This window comes from Bombina bombina, chromosome 1 (assembly GCF_027579735.1).
Source record: "Bombina bombina isolate aBomBom1 chromosome 1, aBomBom1.pri, whole genome shotgun sequence".
NCBI lineage: Eukaryota > Metazoa > Chordata > Amphibia > Anura > Bombinatoridae > Bombina > Bombina bombina.
Window position 1 is genome coordinate 1,426,367,695 of NC_069499.1, and position 22,202 is coordinate 1,426,389,896.

The 22,202-nt window shown below is 41.9% G+C and overlaps 1 protein-coding gene across 1 annotated transcript in view; it reads left to right on the plus strand.

The window, feature by feature from the left end:
- PRPF3 (pre-mRNA processing factor 3) overlaps positions 1-5,208 on the plus strand; it is a 241,213-nt gene extending 236,005 nt beyond the window's left edge. The window contains exon 16 of the mRNA XM_053705438.1: positions 4,793-5,208. Within this exon, the coding sequence (XP_053561413.1) occupies positions 4,793-4,939 (147 nt within the window). The 3' untranslated portion in view covers positions 4,940-5,208. The remainder of the gene's footprint in view (positions 1-4,792) is intronic.
- Positions 5,209-22,202: the final 16,994 nt, after the last annotated feature.

Here is a 22,202-nt window from a genome sequence, read left to right on the forward strand (position 1 = left end):
CTTAATACAGGCTAGGAAGCCTGTTACCAGAAAGATTTACCATAAAATATGGCGTAAATACTTATATTGGTGCGAATCCAAGAGTTACTCATGGAGTAAGGTTAGGATTCCTAGGATATTGTCTTTTCTACAAGAAGGTTTAGAAAAGGGTTTATCCGCTAGTTCCTTAAAGGGACAGATTTCAGCTCTGTCCATTCTTTTGCACAAACGTCTGTCAGAGCTTCCGGACGTTCAAGCTTTTTGTCAGGCTTTAGCTAGGATCAAGCCTGTGTTTAAAACTGTTGCTCCACCATGGAGTTTGAACTTAGTTCTTAATGTTTTACAGGGTGTTCCGTTTGAACCCCTTCATTCCATTGATATCAAGCTGTTATCTTGGAAAGTTCTGTTTTTAATGGCTATTTCCTCGGCTCGAAGAGTCTCTGAGTTATCTGCCTTACATTGTGATTCTCCTTATCTGATTTTTCATTCAGACAAGGTAGTTCTTCGTACTAAACCTGGGTTCTTACCTAAGGTGGTCACTAACAGGAATATCAATCAAGAGATTGTTGTTCCATCTTTGTGTCCTAATCCTTCTTCGAAGAAGGAACGTCTTCTACACAATCTAGATGTAGTCCGTGCCCTGAAATTTTATCTACAGGCAACTAAGGATTTTCGACAAACGTCTTCCCTGTTTGTCGTTTATTCTGGTCAGAGGAGAGGTCAAAAAGCTTCGGCTACCTCTCTCTCTTTTTGGCTTCGTAGCATAATACGTTTAGCCTATGAGACTGCTGGACAGCAGCCTCCTGAAAGAATTACAGCTCATTCTACTAGAGCTGTGGCTTCCACTTGGGCCTTTAAGAATGAGGCTTCTGTTGAACAGATTTGCAAGGCTGCAACTTGGTCTTCTCTTCATACTTTTTCCAAATTTTACAAATTTGACACTTTTGCTTCTTCGGAGGCTGTTTTTGGGAGAAAGGTTCTTCAGGCAGTGGTTCCTTCCGTATAAAGAGCCTGCCTGTCCCTCCCGTCATCCGTGTACTTTAGCTTTGGTATTGGTATCCCAGAAGTAATGATGACCCGTGGACTGACCACACTTAACAGGAGAAAACAAAATTTATGCTTACCTGATAAATTCCTTTCTCCTGTAGTGTGGTCAGTCCACGGCCCGCCCTGTTTTTTTGGCAGGTCTAAATTTTTAAATTATACTCCAGTCACCACTGCACTGCACCCTTTGGCTTCTCCTTTCTCGTTGGTTCTCGGTCGAATGACTGGGTGTGACGTAGAGGGGAGGAGCTATATAGCAGCTCTGCTGGGTGAATCCTCTTGCACTTCCTGTTGGGGAGGAGTTAATATCCCAGAAGTAATGATGACCCGTGGACTGACCACACTACAGGAGAAAGGAATTTATCAGGTAAGCATAAATTTTGTTTTTATAATTTTTCTGTCTTTGATTTCTCTGTCCCTCAGAACAAAAGGACCTTTGCTAACCAATCATGAACTAATACACATATATTGGATTTTAGCATGACGTGTGCCCATCTTCCTTTAAAGGGACATTATACACTAAATAAATGCTAGATAGAATGATGCATCCAAAGAAAAGATTAGTCTGAGAATAACATGTAGATGTATTTTTTAAAGTTTTATTAGCGGTTTAAATATTGACAAAATAAGTGTAAAGTGTTAGTGTCTATAAAACAATGGGAGCTGCCATGTTGTAACTTAGGTTACCTTCTCTGCTGTGGCCAATTAGGGGACAGTTATAAATAGGTCATTAGAGTGTGCAGCCAATGGCTGTGTGGAATATAACAGTGTTCTGCACTTACATTTCTAACAGGAACTGAAAAGCTCACTATTTCAGAATGGAATCACAGGAAAAGGGGACAAAATAAATAATGAAAGTGTATTGCAGAGTTTTTTTATATACATACAATTTATCAATTTACCATCTCAAAGTGTTTAACCCTTTGAGTGCTAATGACGGCTCTGAGCCGTCAGAGTTTCTCACTCTGGTGCTAATGACGGCTCAGAGCCGTCACTAGCACTCTACCACCTTGAGGGAGATCTGGGGGCTTCTTGCTGCTTCTACCCCAGCGATCGTGCCTGTAGAGTGACAGGCATCGCCGGGGCTTCACGTGATGCCCGGTGACGTCACGCGCAATTACGTGATGACGTCACCGCGCAACTTTATTTATACTTAACAATGTTAAGTATAGGAGGAGGGGGCATGCTGCTTAGAAGCCTTCCCCAAGACCCATTGTTGGAAAGGTAATCGCCTAACCTTTCCAACAGTGTAAATCTTGTGGGTCTGTAAAAAAAAAAAAAAAAAGTTAAAAAAAAAAAAGTTTTCAAAAATAATAATAAAAAAATAAAATATTAGCACCCAGGTGGGAAATGGCTTAGCAGCCAAAGGGTTAATATCCCTTTAAGGTGGTTTCACACTCAGTTTATTTAATAATTAATTAACCAGTTATTTCAAAATACATTTTTATTTTTAATCCCTATCTAATAGATATATATTTATATGTACACATAATAATGATCACACCTAAACTACCTAATATGCACACTGCTTTTGCAAAGTATGCTTTTCCTATCATTGTTTATGGAAAACTGGTAATTAACCTTAAAGGGGCAGTAAAGCCAAAATGAATATTTCATGATTCAGTATGAGTATACAGTTTTAAACAACTTTCCAATTGTCTTGTATTATCTAAATTGCTTAAAGGGACATGAAACACAATTTTTTTCTTTCATGATTTGGAAAGAGCAAGCACTTTTAAACAACTTTTTAATTTACTTCTATTATCTAATTTGCTTTATTCTCTTGATATGCTTTGCTGAAAAGCATATCTAGATATGCTCAGTAGCTGCTGATTGGTAGATGCACATAGATGCCTCGTTTGATTGGCTCACCCATGTGCATTGCTATTTCTTCAACAAAGAATATCTAAAGAATGAAGCAAATGAGATAATAGAAGTAATTTGGAAAGTTATTTTAAATTGTATTCTCTACCTGAATCATGAAATATTTTTGGGGGGTTTAATGTCCCTTTAATTCTCTTGATTATTCATTGTTTACAATCATATCTAAGTAGGCTCAGGAGCAGCAATGCACTACTGTGAGCTAGCTACTGATTTGTGGCTGCACAAGTATGACTTGTCATTAGTTTACTGAATGTGTTCTGCTTGTTCCAAGAAGTGCATTGCTGCTCCTTCAACAAAGGATACAACTAGAGTGAAGCAAATTTGATAATAGAAGTAAATAGAACAGTTGTTTAAAATTGCATGTTTTATCTGAATCATGAAAGAAAACAATTTGGGTTTCATGTCCCTTTAAAAGAGCAAATTACTTGAGAAACAAAATGAATGAGAAGTGGAGGAAATCACTAAATTACAGAAAAAGATAAACCATATTAACCTCCCTGGGAGAATGTGGCACGAGGATAATTTTCAGATGTATTTTTAGCAAAAGGCAATCAAATCAATAATGAATGCATGTTGCAATTATGTTATACTAAAAAAATAATAAAATGTTTTTATGTATTGTTACATTTTTAATTTAATAGTCATTTATGTTCGATTACATTACTCTAACAAAGATCACACAATGCCAAAAGAATCTATAAAATGATTTGGATTTATATAACAGTAACATAAAGAAGGGCAAACGCATGTTTAACCCTTTGAGTGCTAATGACGGCTCTGAGCCGTGACAGAGTTTCCCACTCTGGTGCCAATGCCGGCTCAGAGCCGTCACTAGCACTCTCCCACCTTGAGGGAGATCTGGGTGCTCCGTCCCGCTCCTACCCCGGCTACCGTGCCTGTAGAGTGACAGGCATCGCTGGGGCATCACGTTTTGTACGGTCACGTCACGCGCAATGATGTGATGACGTCACTGCGCAACTTTATTAACAATTTTTCAATACAAAGTATAGGGAAAGGGGGCATGCTGCTTAGAAGCCTGTATCTCAGGCATCTAAGCAGCTACAGACCCCAAGACCCACCATTGGAAAGGTAATCACCTAACCTTTCCAATGGGGATCTGGGGGGGAAAAAAAAAGGTTAAAACATTTTTTTTCACAAAATAAAAAAATTAATTAAATAAGCTTAGCACCCAGGTGGGAAAGTGCTTAGCACTCAAAGGGTTTAGAAAATTACACTACATTTAAATATTTTCCTAAAAAAGTAGTGAGAGAGCCTAGACTCAAATAGAGAGTGATTAATATGTGTAGTGGTGGATACAACAAAGAATTTCCGTTCAGTCCACAAAAAAGCAAACAGGGTAGCTAGAATAAGAGATGCAGTTTGGTTGGAACATCTGGTTACAAAAGCTTAGTCCAGTATTAGTCAGACAAGTTATCTGGAACAAGAGGTACTTCAAGGCTGGTGCAAATAAGCAGATTGCTAAGAGCCACAGTTCACTAAGCAAAGAAGTATAATACACAAATATTTAAGTTGGGGCTTAAACTATAGCCGTTTCCACTACATCCACTGTAAAATAACTAGTATGGTTAAACACAGGAGTCTATGCAGTGAGGGTAAAGTGCAGTAGTAACCAAAATACAGGCTGTAGCAAGCAGAGTCATACACACGTTTTTAACAATCAAGGATAAAGCGGTTGCAAAAGTCAAGCAAGAGCAGCAGGATATTTAGACATAGGCATGTTCCAAATATAGGTTAGGAGGCAGCAAGAGGTCATAATGTCACCAAATATCAGAGCACAGACTGACTCAGTCAATGCAAGAAAGAAACAATCATCTTTGGTTATATCTGTTCTTATATGACAATTGCCTATCTTATTTATTTTTAGGGTACAGCCAAGGAACGTAGCTTCGGTGACATGAAATTTAAACAGTGCCCCACTGAGAACATGGCACGGGAACATTTTAAAAAGCTTGGAGCAGAGCATTACTGGGACCTGGCACTTAGCCAATCTGTTTTAGAATCCGCAGACTGAGGGCACGTTATTTTACAGAGAGAAGAAATACCCATGCTGCAATTTGTTTTGACTGTGAGACTAACTCAGACTATAAATGCAGTGTGCAGCCCTACACACACATGATTTATCATTCTCTTCCGGATTTCCACCGCTGGTCAACATCTAACTTTGCTGCAAACAAGTATTAATACTTAAGGCCAGTTGGGCAGGGAAAGAGGTTATTATTGGAAGTGCGGCCGGTGTTATATTTTTACGTTAACCCATAAATGGAGGACACTTTTCATCAATGTTGCTGAATTATTTTTTTTTATTTGTGTTTCTATATATTTCTCCAACATAGGTGTGTCCGGTCCACGGCGTCATCCTTACTTGTGGGATATTCTCTTCCCCAACAGGAAATGGCAAAGAGCCCAGCAAAGCTGGTCACATGATCCCTCCTAGGCTCCGCCTACCCCAGTCATTCTCTTTGCCGTTGTACAGGCAACATCTCCACGGAGATGGCTTAGAGTTTTTTAGTGTTTAACTGTAGTTTTTCATTATTCAATCAAGAGTTTGTTATTTTCAAATAGTGCTGGTACGTACTATTTACTCAGAAACAGAAAAGAGATGAAGAATTCTGTTTGTATGAGGAAAATGATTTTAGCAACCGTAACTAAAATCCATGGCTGTTCCACACAGGACTGTTGAGAGCATTAACTTCAGTTGGGGGAACAGTTTGCAGTCCTTTGCTGCTTGAGGTATGACACATTCTAACAAGACGATGTAATGCTGGAAGCTGTCATTTTCCCTATGGGATCCGGTAAGCCATGTTTATTACGATTGTAAATAAGGGCTTCACAAGGGCTTATTTAGACTGTAGACATTTTTTGGGCTAAATCGATTGATATTAACACTTATTTAGCCTTGAGGAATCATTTATTCTGGGTATTTTGATATAATTATATCGGCAGGCACTGTTTTAGACACCTTATTCTTTAGGGGCTTTCCCAAAGCATAGGCAGAGTCTCATTTTCGCGCCGGTGTGGCGCACTTGTTTTTGAGAGGCATGGCATGCAGTCGCATGTGAGAGGAGCTCTGATACTGATAAAAGACTTCTGAAGGCATCATTTGGTATCGTATTCCCCTTGGGTTTGGTTGGGTCTCAGCAAAGCAGATACCAGGGACTGTAAAGGGGTTAAAGCTTAAAACGGCTCCGGTTCCGTTATTTTAAGGGTTAAAGCTTCCAAAATTGGTGTGCAATATTTTCAAGGCTTTAAGACACTGTGGTGAAAGTTTGGTGAATTTTGAACAATTCCTTCATGTTTTTTCGCAATTGCAGTAATAAAGTGTGTTCAGTTTAAAATTTAAAGTGACAGTAACGGTTTTATTTCAAAACGTTTTTTGTACTTTCTTATCAAGTTTATGCCTGTTTAACATGTCTGAACTACCAGATAGACTGTGTTCTGAATGTGGGGAAGCCAGAATTCCTATTCATTTAAATAAATGTGATTTATGTGATAATGACAATGATGCCCAAGATGATTCCTCAAGTGAGGGGAGTAAGCATGGTACTGCATCATTCCCTCCTTCGTCTACACGAGTCTTGCCCACTCAGGAGGCCCCTAGTACATCTAGCGCGCCAATACTCCTTACTATGCAACAATTAACGGCTGTAATGGATAATTCTGTCAAAAACATTTTAGCCAAAATGAACCCTTGTCAGCGTAAGCGTGGATGCTCTGTTTTAGTTACTGAAGAGCATGACGACGCTGATATTAATATCTCTGAAGGGCCCCTAACCCAATCTGAGGGAGCCAGGGAGGTTTTGTCTGAGGGAGAAATTACTGATTTAGGGAACATTTCTCAGCAGGCTGAATCTGATGTGATTACTTTTAAATTTAAATTGGAACATCTCCGCATTTTGCTTAAGGAGGTATTATCCACTCTGGATGATTGTGAAAATTTGGTCATCCCAGAGAAACTATGTAAAATGGACAAGTTCCTAGAGGTGCCGGGGCTCCCAGAAGCTTTTCCTATACCCAAGCGGGTGGCGGACATTGTTAATAAAGTATGGGAAAGGCCCGGTATTCCTTTCGTCCCTCCCCCCATATTTAAAAAATTGTTTCCTATGGTCGACCCCAGAAAGGACTTATGGCAGTCAGTCCCCAAGGTCGAGGGAGCGGTTTCTACTTTAAACAAACGCACCACTATTCCCATAGAGGATAGTTGTGCTTTCAAAGATCCTATGGATAAAAAATTAGAAGGTTTGCTTAAAAAGATGTTTGTTCAGCAGGGTTACCTTCTACAACCCATTTCATGCATTGTCCCTGTCACTACAGCCGCATATTTCTGGTTTGATGAACTGATTAAGGTGCTCGATAGTGACTCTCCTCCTTATGAGGAGATTATGGACAGAGTCAATGCTCTCAAATTGGCTAATTCTTTCACTCTAGACGCCTCTTTGCAATTGGCTAAGTTAGCGGCTAAGAATTCTGGGTTTGCTATTGTGGCGCGCAGAGCGCTTTGGTTGAAATCTTGGTCGGCTGATGCGTCTTCCAAGAACAAGCTACTAAACATTCCTTTCAAGGGGAAAACGCTGTTTGGTCCTGACTTGAAAGAGATTATCTCTGATATCACTGGGGGTAAGGGCCATGCCCTTCCTCAGGATCGGCCTTTCAAGGCAAAAAATAGACCTAATTTTCGTCCCTTTCGTAAAAACGGACCAGCCCAAGGTGCTACGTCCTCTAAGCAAGAGGGTAATACTTCTCAGGCCAAGCCAGCTTGGAGACCAATGCAAGGCTGGAACAAGGGAAAGCAGGCAAAGAAACCTGCCACTGCTACCAAGACAGCATGAAATATCGGCCCCCGATCCGGGACCGGATCTGGTGGGGGGCAGACTCTCTCTCTTCGCTCAGGCTTGGGCAAGAGATGTTCTGGATCCTTGGGCGCTAGAAATAGTCTCCCAGGGTTATCTTCTGGAATTCAAGGGACTTCCCCCAAGGGGAAGGTTCCACAGGTCTCAGTTGTCTTCAGACCACATAAAAAGACAGGCGTTCTTACATTGTGTAGAAGACCTGTTAAAAATGGGAGTGATTCATCCTGTTCCATTGAGAGAACAAGGGACGGGGTTCTACTCCAATCTGTTCATAGTTCCCAAAAAAGAGGGAACGTTCAGACCAATCCTAGATCTCAAGATCTTAAACAAATTTCTCAAGGTCCCATCTTTCAAGAGGGAAACCATTCGAACTATCCTTCCTTCCATCCAGGAAGGTCAATTCATGACCACGGTGGATTTAAAGGATGCGTATCTACATATTCCTATCCACAAGGAACATCATCGGTTCCTAAGGTTTGCATTCCTGGACAAACATTACCAGTTCGTGGCGCTTCCTTTCGGATTAGCCACTGCTCCAAGGATTTTCACAAAGGTACTAGGGTCCCTTCTAGCTGTGCTAAGACCAAGGGGCATTGCAGTTGTACCTTACCTGGACGACATTCTGATTCAAGCGTCGTCCCTCCCTCGAGCAAAGGCTCACACGGACATCGTCCTGGCCTTTCTCAGATCGCACGGCTGGAAAGTGAACGTGGAAAAGAGTTCTCTATCCCCGTCAACAAGGGTTCCCTTCTTGGGAACAATTATAGACTCCTCAGAAATGAGGATTTTTCTAACAGAGGCCAGAAAGACAAAGCTTCTGGACTCTTGTCGAATACTTCATTCCGTTCCTCTTCCTTCCGTAGCTCAGTGCATGGAAGTGATCGGGTTGATGGTAGCGACAATGGACATAGTTCCTTTTGCGCGCATTCATCTAAGACCATTACAACTGTGCATGCTCAGTCAGTGGAATGGGGACTATACAGACTTGTCTCCAAAGATACAAGTAAATCAGAGGACCAGAGACTCACTCCGTTGGTGGCTGTCCCTGGACAACCTGTCACGAGGGATGACATTCCACAGACCAGAGTGGGTCATTGTCACGACCGACGCCAGTCTGATGGGCTGGGGCGCGGTCTGGGGATCCCTGAAAGCTCAGGGTCTTTGGTCTCGGGAAGAATCTCTTCTACCGATAAATATTCCGGAACTGAGAGCGATATTCAATGCTCTCAAGGCTTGGCCTCAGCTAGCGAGGACCAAGTTCATACGGTTTCAATCAGACAACATGACGACTGTTGCGTACATCAACCATCAGGGGGGAACAAGGAGTTCCCTAGCGATGGAAGAAGTGACCAAGATTATTCTATGGGCGGAGTCTCACTCCTGCCACCTGTCTGCTATCCACATCCCGGGAGTGGAAAATTGGGAAGCGGATTTTCTGAGTCGTCAGACATTGCATCCGGGGGAGTGGGAACTCCATCCGGAAATCTTTGCCCAAGTCACTCAACTTTGGGGCATTCCAGACATGGATCTGATGGCCTCTCGTCAGAACTTCAAAGTTCCTTGCTACGGGTCCAGATCCAGGGATCCCAAGGCGGCTCTAGTGGATGCACTAGTAGCACCTTGGACCTTCAAACTAGCTTATGTGTTCCCGCCGTTTCCTCTCATCCCCAGGCTGGTAGCCAGGATCAATCAGGAGAGGGCGTCGGTGATCTTGATAGCTCCTGCGTGGCCACGCAGGACTTGGTATGCAGATCTGGTGAATATGTCATCGGCTCCACCTTGGAAGCTACCTTTGAGACGAGACCTTCTTGTTCAGGGTCCGTTCGAACATCCGAATCTGGTTTCACTCCAGCTGACTGCTTGGAGATTGAACGCTTGATTTTATCGAAGCGAGGTTTCTCAGATTCTGTTATCGATACTCTTGTTCAGGCCAGAAAGCCTGTAACTAGAAAGATTTACCACAAAATTTGGAAAAAATATATCTGTTGGTGTGAATCTAAAGGTTTCCCTTGGGACAAGGTTAAGATTCCTAGGATTCTATCCTTCCTTCAAGAAGGATTGGAAAAAGGATTATCGGCAAGTTCCCTGAAGGGACAGATTTCTGCCTTGTCGGTGTTACTTCACAAAAAACTGGCAGCTGTGCCAGATGTTCAAGCCTTTGTTCAGGCTCTGGTTAGAATCAAGCCTGTTTACAAACCTTTGACTCCTCCTTGGAGTCTCAATCTAGTTCTTTCAGTTCTTCAGGGGGTTCCGTTTGAACCCTTACATTCCGTTGATATTAAGTTATTATCTTGGAAAGTTTTGTTTTTAGTTGCAATTTCTTCTGCTAGAAGAGTTTCAGAATTATCTGCTCTGCAGTGTTCTCCTCCTTATCTGGTGTTCCATGCAGATAAGGTGGTTTTACGTACTAAACCTGGTTTTCTTCCAAAAGTTGTTTCTAACAAAAACATTAACCAGGAGATTATCGTACCTTCTCTGTGTCCGAAACCAGTTTCAAAGAAGGAACGCTTGTTGCACAATTTGGATGTTGTTCGCGCTCTAAAATTCTATTTAGATGCTACAAAGGATTTTAGACAAACATCTTCCCTGTTTGTTGTTTATTCAGGTAAAAGGAGAGGTCAAAAAGCAACTTCTACCTCTCTCTCTTTTTGGATTAAAAGCATCATCAGATTGGCTTACGAGACTGCCGGACGGCAGCCTCCCGAAAGAATCACGGCTCATTCCACTAGGGCTGTGGCTTCCACATGGGCCTTCAAGAACGAGGCTTCTGTTGATCAGATATGTAGGGCAGCGACTTGGTCTTCACTGCACACTTTTACCAAATTTTACAAGTTTGATACTTTTGCTTCTTCTGAGGCTATTTTTGGGAGAAAGGTTTTGCAAGCCGTGGTGCCTTCCATTTAGGTGACCTGATTTGCTCCCTCCCTTCATCCGTGTCCTAAAGCTTTGGTATTGGTTCCCACAAGTAAGGATGACGCCGTGGACCGGACACACCTATGTTGGAGAAAACAGAATTTATGTTTACCTGATAAATTTCTTTCTCCAACGGTGTGTCCGGTCCACGGCCCGCCCTGGTTTTTTAATCAGGTCTGATAATTTATTTTCTTTAACTACAGTCACCACGGTACCATATGGTTTCTCCTATGCTATTATTCCTCCTTAACGTCGGTCGAATGACTGGGGTAGGCGGAGCCTAGGAGGGATCATGTGACCAGCTTTGCTGGGCTCTTTGCCATTTCCTGTTGGGGAAGAGAATATCCCACAAGTAAGGATGACGCCGTGGACCGGACACACCGTTGGAGAAAGAAATTTATCAGGTAAACATAAATTCTGTTTTTTTTTTAATAGCTTTGAAAAACCACTGTTGCTTTTAGAACAATTTATTTTGTTAACATTAAGCCTTATCTGTTATTTGTAGGCATCAGGGTTTTTGTGGTTCTTTCATGAAAAGGAAAAAAAAATAAAAAAAAAATAAGATTCTGAGCCACCATGATTGTAAGTTGTAGAAGTCCTCAAACAACAACTTTTATGCACCAGGATAATGATTTTTAGTGTGCTGATCTCACCTCTCATTTTGTTACGACTTAGTTTATACATGTGGTTGTCAGAAAGTTTGTGATACCCCCAAAACAGTCTTAATTGTTTTTTCTTTTCTTTTGCATGATGTACCGAGTCCACGGATTCATCCTTTACTTGTGGGGTATTGTCCTTCCTGACAGGAAGTAGCAAAGAGAACACCACAGCAGAGCTGTCTATATAGCTCCTCCCTTAACTCCACCCCCAGTCATTCTTTTTGCTGGCTCTAAGCTGGAAGGGTAAAGAGAAGAGGTGTTAAACTGTTAGTTTTTATTTTAGCTTCAATCAAGAGTTTATTTTTAAATGGTACCGGTGTTGTACTATTTACTCTCAGGCAGGACATAGATGAAGATTTCTGCCTGGAGGATGATGCTCTCAGCATTTGTAACTAAGGTCCACTGCTGTTCCCACTGAAGCTGAGGAGTAAAGGAAAACTTCAGTGTGAGGAACGATTCTTGCTATACAGCAATGAGGTATGTTCAGTCATTTTTCTGCAGAGACTGTGTTAACTCAGAAAGGCTGACAGTATCCCCATTAGGGGAAGGGTAAGCAGTAATCCTAGTATGAAAGAGGTTTTTACTAGCTTGCATAAAGGGCTAAGTTTTTTTTGGGGCACTCAGTTTGTTTATGTAAGATTGCGACAAACGTTTGTGTGTTCTGGGAGTAACTTTTTTATGTTTATGGGACGTTTGCTTGAGGGGTCATTTGGCTTATATTGGGTTTGTTATAACCCACATGGTTTTCAAACTAGGTTTGTTAGATTTGTGTAGGCCCCCAGCAACATCGAGTGAGGTGGACGGGGCCTATTTTTGTGCCTCAGTTGCGCATTTAGTTCTACAGACAAGGCAGCTAGCAACTTCTCCTGAGGGCCTATTCGAAGCTTTAACCCCATATTATCGTTCCTAAGGGCAGGTAGGGCCACAGCAGAGCTGTGGCAAGGTGCTTATAGGGTTTTTTAACCGGTTTTAGACAAATTTCAATCCGGTTTTTTCATTTGGGGGTTTATTGCTTATTAACTTGTGGTGCAATCTTTCTCAAGCTTAGTGGGTACACTGTTAAAATTTCAGAAAAATTGAAGCAATTTTTACCTGTTTTGCAGTTTGTGTATGCCTTTTTCTTTCATGTAATTAGCAAGAGTCCATGAGCTAGTGACGTATGGGATATACATTCCTACCAGGAGGGGCAAAGTTTCCCAAACCTCAAAATGCCTATAAATACACCCCTCACCACACCCACAATTCAGTTTTACAAACTTTGCCTCCCGTGGAGGTGGTGAAGTAAGTTTGTGCTAGATTCTTCGTTGATATGCGCTTCGCAGCAGGCTGGAGCCCAGTTTTCCTCTCAGAGTGCAGTGAATGTCAGAGGGATGTGAAGAGAGTATTGCCTATTTGAATACCATGGTCTCCTTCTACGGGATCTATTTCATAGGTTCTCTGTTATCGGTCGTAGAGATTTCTTCTCCTACCTCCCTTTTCAGATCGACGATATACTCTAATATACCATTACCTCTACTGATTCTCGTTTCAGTACTGGTTTGGCTATCTACTATATGTAGATGAGTGTCTTGGGTTAAGTAAGTCTTATTTTATTTGACACTCTAAAGCTATGGTTGGGCACTTTATTTTTAAAGTTCTGTGTGTTTAAACTTATATTTGCCATGATTCAGGGTAATCAGTATTCCTTATTTCAGACAGTCAGTTTCATTATTGGGATAATGCATATGAAGGATTATTTTCTTCTGTTATGTGTGATCAGTCCACGGGTCATCATTACTTCTGGGATATAACTCCTCCCCAACAGGAAATGCAAGAGGATTCACCCAGCAGAGCTGCATATAGCTCCTCCCCTCTACGTCAGTCCCAGTCATTCTCTTGCACCCAACGACTAGATAGGATGTGTGAGAGGACTATGGTGATTATACTTAGTTTTTATGACTTCAATCAAAAGTTTGTTATTTTAAAATAGCACCGGAGCGTGTTATTACTTCTCTGGCAGAGTTTGAGGAAGAATCTGTCAGAGTTTTTTACTATGATTTTAACCGGAGTAGTTAAGATCATATTGCTGTTCTCGGCCATCTGAGGGAGGGAAAGGCTTCAGATCAGGGGACAGCGGGCAGAGGAATCTGCATTGAGGTATGTAGCAGTTTTTATTTTCTGAATGGAATTGATGAGAAAATCCTGCCATACCGTTAAAATGACATGTATGTATACACTTCAGTATTCTGGGGATGGTATTTCACTGGAACTACTCTGTTAAAGGTCACTAATCCTTTTTAATAACTATTTATCATGTTAAACGTTTTTGCTGGAATGTAGAATCGTTTACATTGCTGAGGTACTGTGTGAATAAATATTTGGGCATTATTTTCCACTTGGCAGTTTTTTTGCTTTATTTGTGACAGTTTCGTTTCTCTTCACTGCTGTGTGGGAGAGGGAGGGGCCGTTTTGGCGCTCTTTGCTACGCATCAAAAAATACCAGTCAGTTACTTTTATTTTTCCTGCATGATCCGGTTCATCTCTGATAGATCTCAGGGGTCTTCAAACTTCTTTGAAGGGAGGTAAATTCTCTCAGCAGAGCTGTGAGAATTCTTATAGTGACTGTGAATAAAAACGTTGCTTTGTATTTTTTATGTCAAATTTAATTATTGTTATTTTACTAATGGGAACAAACCTTTGCTAAAAGTTTTGTTGTTTTAAAGTTTGATGCTATAACTGTTTTTCAGTTCACTATTTCAACTGTCATTTAATCGTTAGTACCTCTTTGAGGCACAGTACGTTTTTTGCTAAAAAAGATTATAACCAAGTTGTAAGTTTTTTGCTAGTGTGTTAAACATGTCTGACTCAGAGGAAGATATCTGTGTCATTTGTTCCAATGCCAAGGTGGAGCCCAATAGAAATTTATGTACTAACTGTATTGATGCTACTTTAAATAAAAGTCAATCTGTACAATGTGAACAAATTTCACCAAACAGCGAGGGGAGAGTTATGCCGACTAACTCGCCTCACGCGGCAGTACCTGCATCTCCCGCCCGGGAGGTGCGTGATATTTTGGCGCCTAGTACATCTGGGCGGCCATTACAGATAACATTACAAGATATGGCTACTGTTATGACTGAAGTTTTGTCTAAATTACCAGAACTAAGAGGCAAGCGTGATCACTCTGGGGTGAGAACAGAGTGCGCTGACAATGCTAGGGCCATGTCTGATACTGCGTCACAGCTCGCAGAGCATGAGGACGGAGAGCTTCATTCTGTGGGTGACGGTTCTGATCCAAACAGATTGGACTCAGATATTTCAAATTTTAAATTTAAATTGGAGAACCTCCGTGTATTACTAGGGGAGGTCTTAGCAGCTCTCAACGATTGTAACACCGTTGCAATACCAGAGAAACTGTGTAGGTTGGATAAATACTTTGCGGTACCGGCGAGTACTGACGTTTTTCCTATACCTAAGAGACTAACTGAAATTGTTACTAAGGAGTGGGATAGACCCGGTGTGCCGTTCTCACCCCCTCCAATATTTAGAAAGATGTTTCCAATAGACGCCACCACTCGGGACTTATGGCAAACGGTCCCCAAGGTGGAGGGAGCAGTTTCTACTTTAGCTAAGCGTACCACTATCCCGGTGGAGGATAGCTGTGCTTTCTCAGATCCAATGGATAAAAAATTAGAGGGTTACCTTAAGAAAATGTTTGTTCAACAAGGTTTTATATTACAACCCCTTGCATGTATCGCGCCGATTACGGCTGCGGCAGCATTTTGGATTGAGTCGCTTGAAGAGAACCTTAGTTCATCTACGCTAGACGACATTACGGACAGGCTTAGAGTCCTTAAACTAGCTAATTCCTTCATTTCGGAGGCCGTAGTACATTTAACCAAACTTACGGCTAAGAACTCAGGATTCGCCATACAGGCACGTAGGGCGCTGTGGCTAAAATCCTGGTCAGCTGATGTTACTTCTAAGTCCAAATTACTTAATATACCTTTCAAGGGGCAGTCTTTATTTGGGCCCGGTTTGAAAGAGATTATCGCTGACATTACAGGAGGTAAGGGCCACGCCCTACCTCAAGACAAAGCCAAAGCTAAGGCTAGACAGTCTAATTTTCGTCCCTTTCGGAACTTTAAAACAGGAGCAGCATCAACCTCCACTGCACCAAAACAGGAAGGAGCTGTTGCTCGTTACAGGCAAGGCTGGAAGCCTAACCAGTCCTGGAACAAGAGCAAGCAGGCCAGGAAACCTGCTGCTGCCCCAAAGACAGCATGAACCGAGAGCCCCCGATCCGGGACCGGATCTAGTGGGGGGCAGACTCTCTCTCTTCGCCCAGGCCTGGGCAAGAGATGTTCAGGATCCCTGGGCTCTAGAGATCATATCGCAGGGATACCTTCTAGACTTCAAATTATCTCCCCCAAGAGGGAGATTTCATCTGTCAAGGTTGTCAACAAACCAGATAAAGAAAGAAGCGTTTCTACGCTGCGTACAAGATCTGTTATTAATGGGAGTGATCCATCCGGTTCCGCGGTCGGAACAAGGACAAGGGTTCTACTCAAACCTGTTTGTGGTTCCCAAAAAAGAGGGAACTTTCAGGCCAATCTTAGATTTAAAGACTCTAAACAAATTCCTAAGAGTTCCATCGTTCAAAATGGAAACTATTCGGACAATCTTACCCATGATCCAAGAGGGTCAGTACATGACCACAGTGGATTTAAAGGATGCTTACCTTCACATACCGATCCACAAAGATCATCACCGGTATCTAAGGTTTGCCTTCTTAGACAGGCACTACCAGTTTGTAGCTCTTCCATTCGGATTGGCTACGGCTCCAAGAATCTTCACAAAGGTTCTGGGTGCCCTTCTAGCGGTACTAAGACCGCGAGGGATTTCGGTAGCTCCGTACCTAGACGACATTCTAATTCAAGCTTCAAGCTTTCAAACTGCCAAGTCTCATACAGAGTTAGTTCTGGCATTTCTAAGGTCGCATGGATGGAAAGTGAACGAAAAGAAGAGTTCTCTCTTTCCTCTCACAAGAGTTCCATTCTTGGGGACTCTTATAGATTCTGTAGAAATGAAGATTTACCTGACAGAAGACAGGTTAACAAAGCTTCAAAATGCATGCCGCGTCCTTCATTCCATTCAACACCCGTCAGTAGCTCAATGCATGGAGGTGATCGGCTTAATGGTAGCGGCAATGGACATAGTACCTTTTGCACGCCTACACCTCAGACCGCTGCAATTATGCATGCTAAGTCAGTGGAATGGGGATTACTCAGATTTGTCCCCTACTCTGAATCTGAATCAAGAGACCAGAAATTCTCTTCTATGGTGGCTTTATCGGCCACACCTGTCCAGGGGGATGCCATTCAGCAGGCCAGACTGGACAATTGTAACAACAGACGCCAGCCTACTAGGTTGGGGCGCTGTCTGGAATTCTCTGAAGGCTCAGGGACTATGGAATCAGGAGGAGAGTCTCCTTCCAATAAACATTCTGGAATTGAGAGCAGTTCTCAATGCCCTTCTGGCTTGGCCCCAGTTAACAACTCGGGGGTTCATCAGGTTTCAGTCGGACAACATCACGACTGTAGCTTACATCAACCATCAGGGAGGGACAAGAAGCTCCCTAGCAATGATGGAAGTATCAAAGATAATTCGCTGGGCAGAGTCTCACTCTTGCCACCTGTCAGCAATCCACATCCCGGGAGTGGAGAACTGGGAGGCGGATTTCTTGAGTCGCCAGACTTTTCATCCGGGGGAGTGGGAACTTCATCCGGAGGTCTTTGCCCAAATACTTCGACGTTGGGGCAAACCAGAGATAGATCTCATGGCGTCTCGCCAGAACGCCAAACTTCCTCGCTACGGGTCCAGATCCAGGGATCCGGGAGCAGTTCTGATAGATGCTTTGACAGCACCTTGGAACTTCAGGATGGCTTATGTGTTTCCACCCTTCCCGCTGCTTCCTCGATTGATTGCCAAAATCAAACAGGAGAGAGCATCAGTAATTCTAATAGCACCTGCATGGCCACGCAGGACTTGGTATGCAGATCTAGTGGACATGTCATCCTGTCCGCCTTGGTCTCTACCTCTAAGACAGGACCTTCTGATACAGGGTCCATTCAAACATCAAAATCTAACTTCTCTGAAGCTGACTGCTTGGAAATTGAACGCTTGATTTTATCAAAACGTGGTTTTTCTGAGTCGGTTATTGATACCCTAATTCAGGCTAGGAAGCCTGTTACCAGAAGGATTTACCATAAAATATGGCGGAAATACCTATACTGGTGCGAATCCAAAGGTTACTCCTGGAGTAAGGTTAGGATCGCTAGGATACTGTCTTTTCTACAAGAAGGTTTAGAAAAGGGTTTATCAGCTAGTTCATTAAAGGGACAGATTTCAGCTCTGTCCATCTTGTTACACAGACGTCTGTCAGAAAATCCAGACGTCCAGTCCTTTTGTCAGGCTTTAGCTAGGATCAAGCCTGTGTTTAAAGCTGTTGCTCCACCATGGAGTTTAAACTTAGTTCTTAACGTTTTACAGGGTGTTCCGTTTGAACCCCTTCATTCCATTGATATAAAAATGTTATCTTGGAAAGTTCTGTTTTTAATGGCTATTTCCTCGGCTCGAAGAGTCTCTGAGTTATCAGCCTTACATTGTGATTCCCCTTATCTGATTTTTCACTCAGACAAGGTAGTTCTGCGTACTAAACCTGGGTTCTTACCTAAGGTAGTCACTAACAGGAACATCAATCAAGAGATTGTTGTCCCATCCTTGTGTCCAAATCCTTCTTCAAAGAAGGAACGTCTTTTACACAATCTGGATGTAGTTCGTGCCCTCAAGTTCTACTTGCAGGCAACTAAAGATTTTCGCCAAACTTCTTCCTTGTTTGTCGTTTACTCTGGACAGAGGAGAGGTCAAAAAGCTTCTGCTACCTCTCTCTCTTTTTGGCTTCGTAGCATAATACGTTTAGCCTATGAGACTGCTGGACAGCAGCCTCCTGAAAGAATTACAGCTCACTCCACTAGAGCTGTGGCTTCCACTTGGGCCTTTAAGAATGAGGCCTCTGTTGAACAGATTTGCAAGGCTGCAACTTGGTCTTCACTTCATACTTTTTCCAAATTTTACAAATTTGACACTTTTGCTTCTTCGGAGGCTATTTTTGGGAGAAAGGTTCTTCAGGCAGTGGTTCCTTCTGTATAATGAGCCTGCCTTTCCCTCCCGTCATCCGTGTACTTTTGCTTTGGTATTGGTATCCCAGAAGTAATGATGACCCGTGGACTGATCACACATAACAGAAGAAAACATAATTTATGCTTACCTGATAAATTCCTTTCTTCTGTTGTGTTATCAGTCCACGGCCCGCCCTGTTTTTAAGGCAGGTAAATATCTTTTAAATTATACTCCAGTCACCACTTCACCCTTGGTTACTCCTTTCTCGTTGATTCTTGGTCGAATGACTGGGACTGACGTAGAGGGGAGGAGCTATATGCAGCTCTGCTGGGTGAATCCTCTTGCATTTCCTGTTGGGGAGGAGTTATATCCCAGAAGTAATGATGACCCGTGGACTGATCACACAACAGAAGAAAGGAATTTATCAGGTAAGCATAAATTATGTTTTTTCTTACCTTAAATTTTTTTCAATTGTCTTTTTTCCCTGTGGGCTGTTAGGCTCGCGGGGGCTGAAAATGCTTCAATTTATTGCGTCATTTTTGGTGCGGACTTTTTTTGCGCAAAATTTGTCATTTCCGGCGCCCTAATTGACGCCAGAAGTTGTTCGTGGTTGCGTCATTTTTTTTTACGTTTTTTGTGTTCAGACGTTTTTTGCGCCAAAAATGTGGGCGTCATTTTTGTCGGCGTCACCGGATGTGGCGTCATACTTGGCGCCAAAAAATTATAGGCGTTGTACTTAGCGCCAATAATGTGGGCGTCATTTTTGGCGCCAAAAAATGTGGGCGTCATTCTTGTCTCCACCTTTTTTTTTTCACATTATTTCAGTCTCATTTTTCATTGCTTCTGGTTGCTAGAGGCTTGTTCATTGGCATTTTTTCCCATTCCTGAAACTGTCATTTAAGGAATTTGATAATTTTGCTTTATATGTTGTTTTTTCTATTACATATTGAAAGATGTCTCAACTGGACCCTGGATCAGAATCTACTTCTGGAAAGATGCTGCCTGATGCTGGTTCTACCAAAGTTAAGTGCATTTGTTGTAAACTTGTGGTAACTGTTCCTCCGGCTGTAGTTTGTGATGAATGTCATGATAAGCTTGCTAATGCAGATAGTATTTCCATTAGTAATAATCCATTATCTGTTGTTGTTCCTTCAACATCTAATGCTCAGGATGTTCCTGTTAATGTAAAATAATTTGTTTCTAAATCTATTAGGAAGGCTCTGTCTGTTATTCCTCCTTCCAGTAAACGTAAAAGGTCTTTTAAAACTTCTCATATTTCAGATGAATTTTTAAGTGACCGTCATCATTCTGACTTGTCTGTTTCTGATGAGGATCTATCTGGTTCAGAAGATTCTATCTCAGATATTGACACTGATAAATCTTCATATTTATTTAAGATGGAATTTATTCGCTCTTTACTTAAAGAAGTGTTAATCGCATTAGAGATGGAGGAGTCTAGTCCTCTTGATACTAAATCTACTAAGCATTTAAATTTGGTTTTCAAACCTCATATAGTTATTCCAGAAGTTTTTCCTGTCCCTGATGCTATTTCTGAAGTAATTTCTAGGGAATGGAATAATCTGGGTACTTAATTTACTCCTTCTCAAAGGTTTAAGAAACTGTACCCTGTGCCATCTGATAGATTAGAGTTTTGGGACAAAATCCCTAAGGTTGATGGGGCTATCTCTACTCTTGCTAAACGTACTACTATTCCTACGGCAGATAGTACTTAATTTAAGGATCCTTTAGATAGGAAACTTGAATCCTTTCTAAGGAGAGCTTATTTATGTTCAGGTAATCTTCTTAGACCTGCTATTTATTTGGCTGATGTTGCTGCTGCCTCCACTTTCTGGTTGGAGGCTTTAGCGCAACAAGTGTCAGACCATAATACTCATAGCATTGTTAAACTTCTTCAACATGCTAATAACTTTATTTGTGATGCCATCTTTGATATCATTAGAATTGATGTCAGGTATATGTCTTTAGCTATTTTAGCTAGAAGAGCTTTATGGCTTAAAACTTGGAATGCAGATATGACTTCTAAGTCAACTTTGCTTTCTCTTTCTTTCCCAAGGTAATAAATTGTTTGGTTCCCAGTTGGATTCTATTATTTCAACTGTTACTGGGGGGAAAGGATCCTTTTTTCCTCAGGACAAAAAAATCTAAAGGTAAATACAGGGCTGCTAATCGTTTTCGTTCCTTTCGTCAAAATAAGGAACAAAGCCTGACCCTTCCCCTAAGGGAACGGTTTCCGTTTGGAAGCCTTCTCCAGTCTGGAATAAATCCAAGCTTTTTAGAAAGTCAAAGCCAGCTCCCAAGTCCACATGAATGTGCGGCCCTCATTCCAGCACAGCTGGTAGGGTGCAGGTTACGATTTTTCAATGATATTTGGATCAATTCGATTCACAGTCTTTGGATTCAGAACATTGTTTCACAAGGGTACAGAATAGGTTTCAAGGTAAGGCCACCTGCGAGAAGATTTTTTCTCTCTCGCATTCCAATAAGCCCAGTGAAGGCTCAGGCGTTTCTGAAATGTGTTTCAGATCTAGAGTTGGCTGGGGTAATTGTGCCAGTTCCAGTTCTGGAATGGGGTCTGGGGTTTTACTCAAATCTATTCATTGTACCAAAGAAGGAGAATTCCTTCAGACCAGTTCTGGATCTAAAAATATTGAATTGTTATGTAAGGATACCAACAATCAAAATGGTGACTATAAGGACTATTCTGCCTTTTGTTCAGCAAGGGCATTATATGTCCACAATAGATTTACAGGATGCATATCTTCATATTCCAATTCATCCAGCTCATTATCAGTTTCTGAGATTCTCTTTTCTAGACAAGCATTACCAGTTTGTGGCCCTTCCGTTTGGCCTAGCAACAGCTCCAAGGATCTTTTCAAAGGTTCTCTGTAATCAGAGAACAGGGTATTGCGGTATTTCCTTATTTGGACGATATCTTGGTACTTGCTCAGTCTTCACATTCTGCAGAATCTCATACGAATCAACTTGTGTCGTTTCTTCAAAGACATGGTTGGAGGATCAATTTACCAAAGAGTTCCTTGATTCCTCAGACAAAGGTAACCTTTTTGGGTTTTCAAATAGATTCAGTGTCCATGACCTTGTCTCTAACAGAAAAGAGACGTCTGAAATTGGTTTCAGCCTGTCGAAACCTTCAGTCTCAATCATTCCCTTCGGTAGCTTTGTGCATGGAAATTCTAGGTCTTATGACTGCTGCATCGGACGCGATCCCTTTTGCTCGTTTTCACATGCAACCTCTTCAGCTTTGTATGCTGAACCAGTGGTGCAGGGATTATACAAAGATATCACAATTAATATCCTTAAATCCCAATGTACAACACTCTCTGACGTGGTGGATAGATCACCATCGTTTAGTTCAAGGGGCTTTTTTTGTTCGTCCAACCTGGACTGTGATCTCAACAGATGCGAGTCTGACAGGTTGGGGAGCTGTATAGGGATCTCTGACAGCGCAGGGGGTTTGGGAATCTCAGGAGGCGAGATTACAGATCAACATTTTGGAACTCCGTGCGATTTTCAGAGCTCTTCAGTTCTGGCCTCTTCTGAAGAGAGAATCGTTTATTTGTTTTCAGACAGACAATGTCACAATCGTGGCATATGTCAATCATCAAGGTGGGACTCACAGTCCTCAGGCTATGAAATAAGTATTTCGGATACTTTT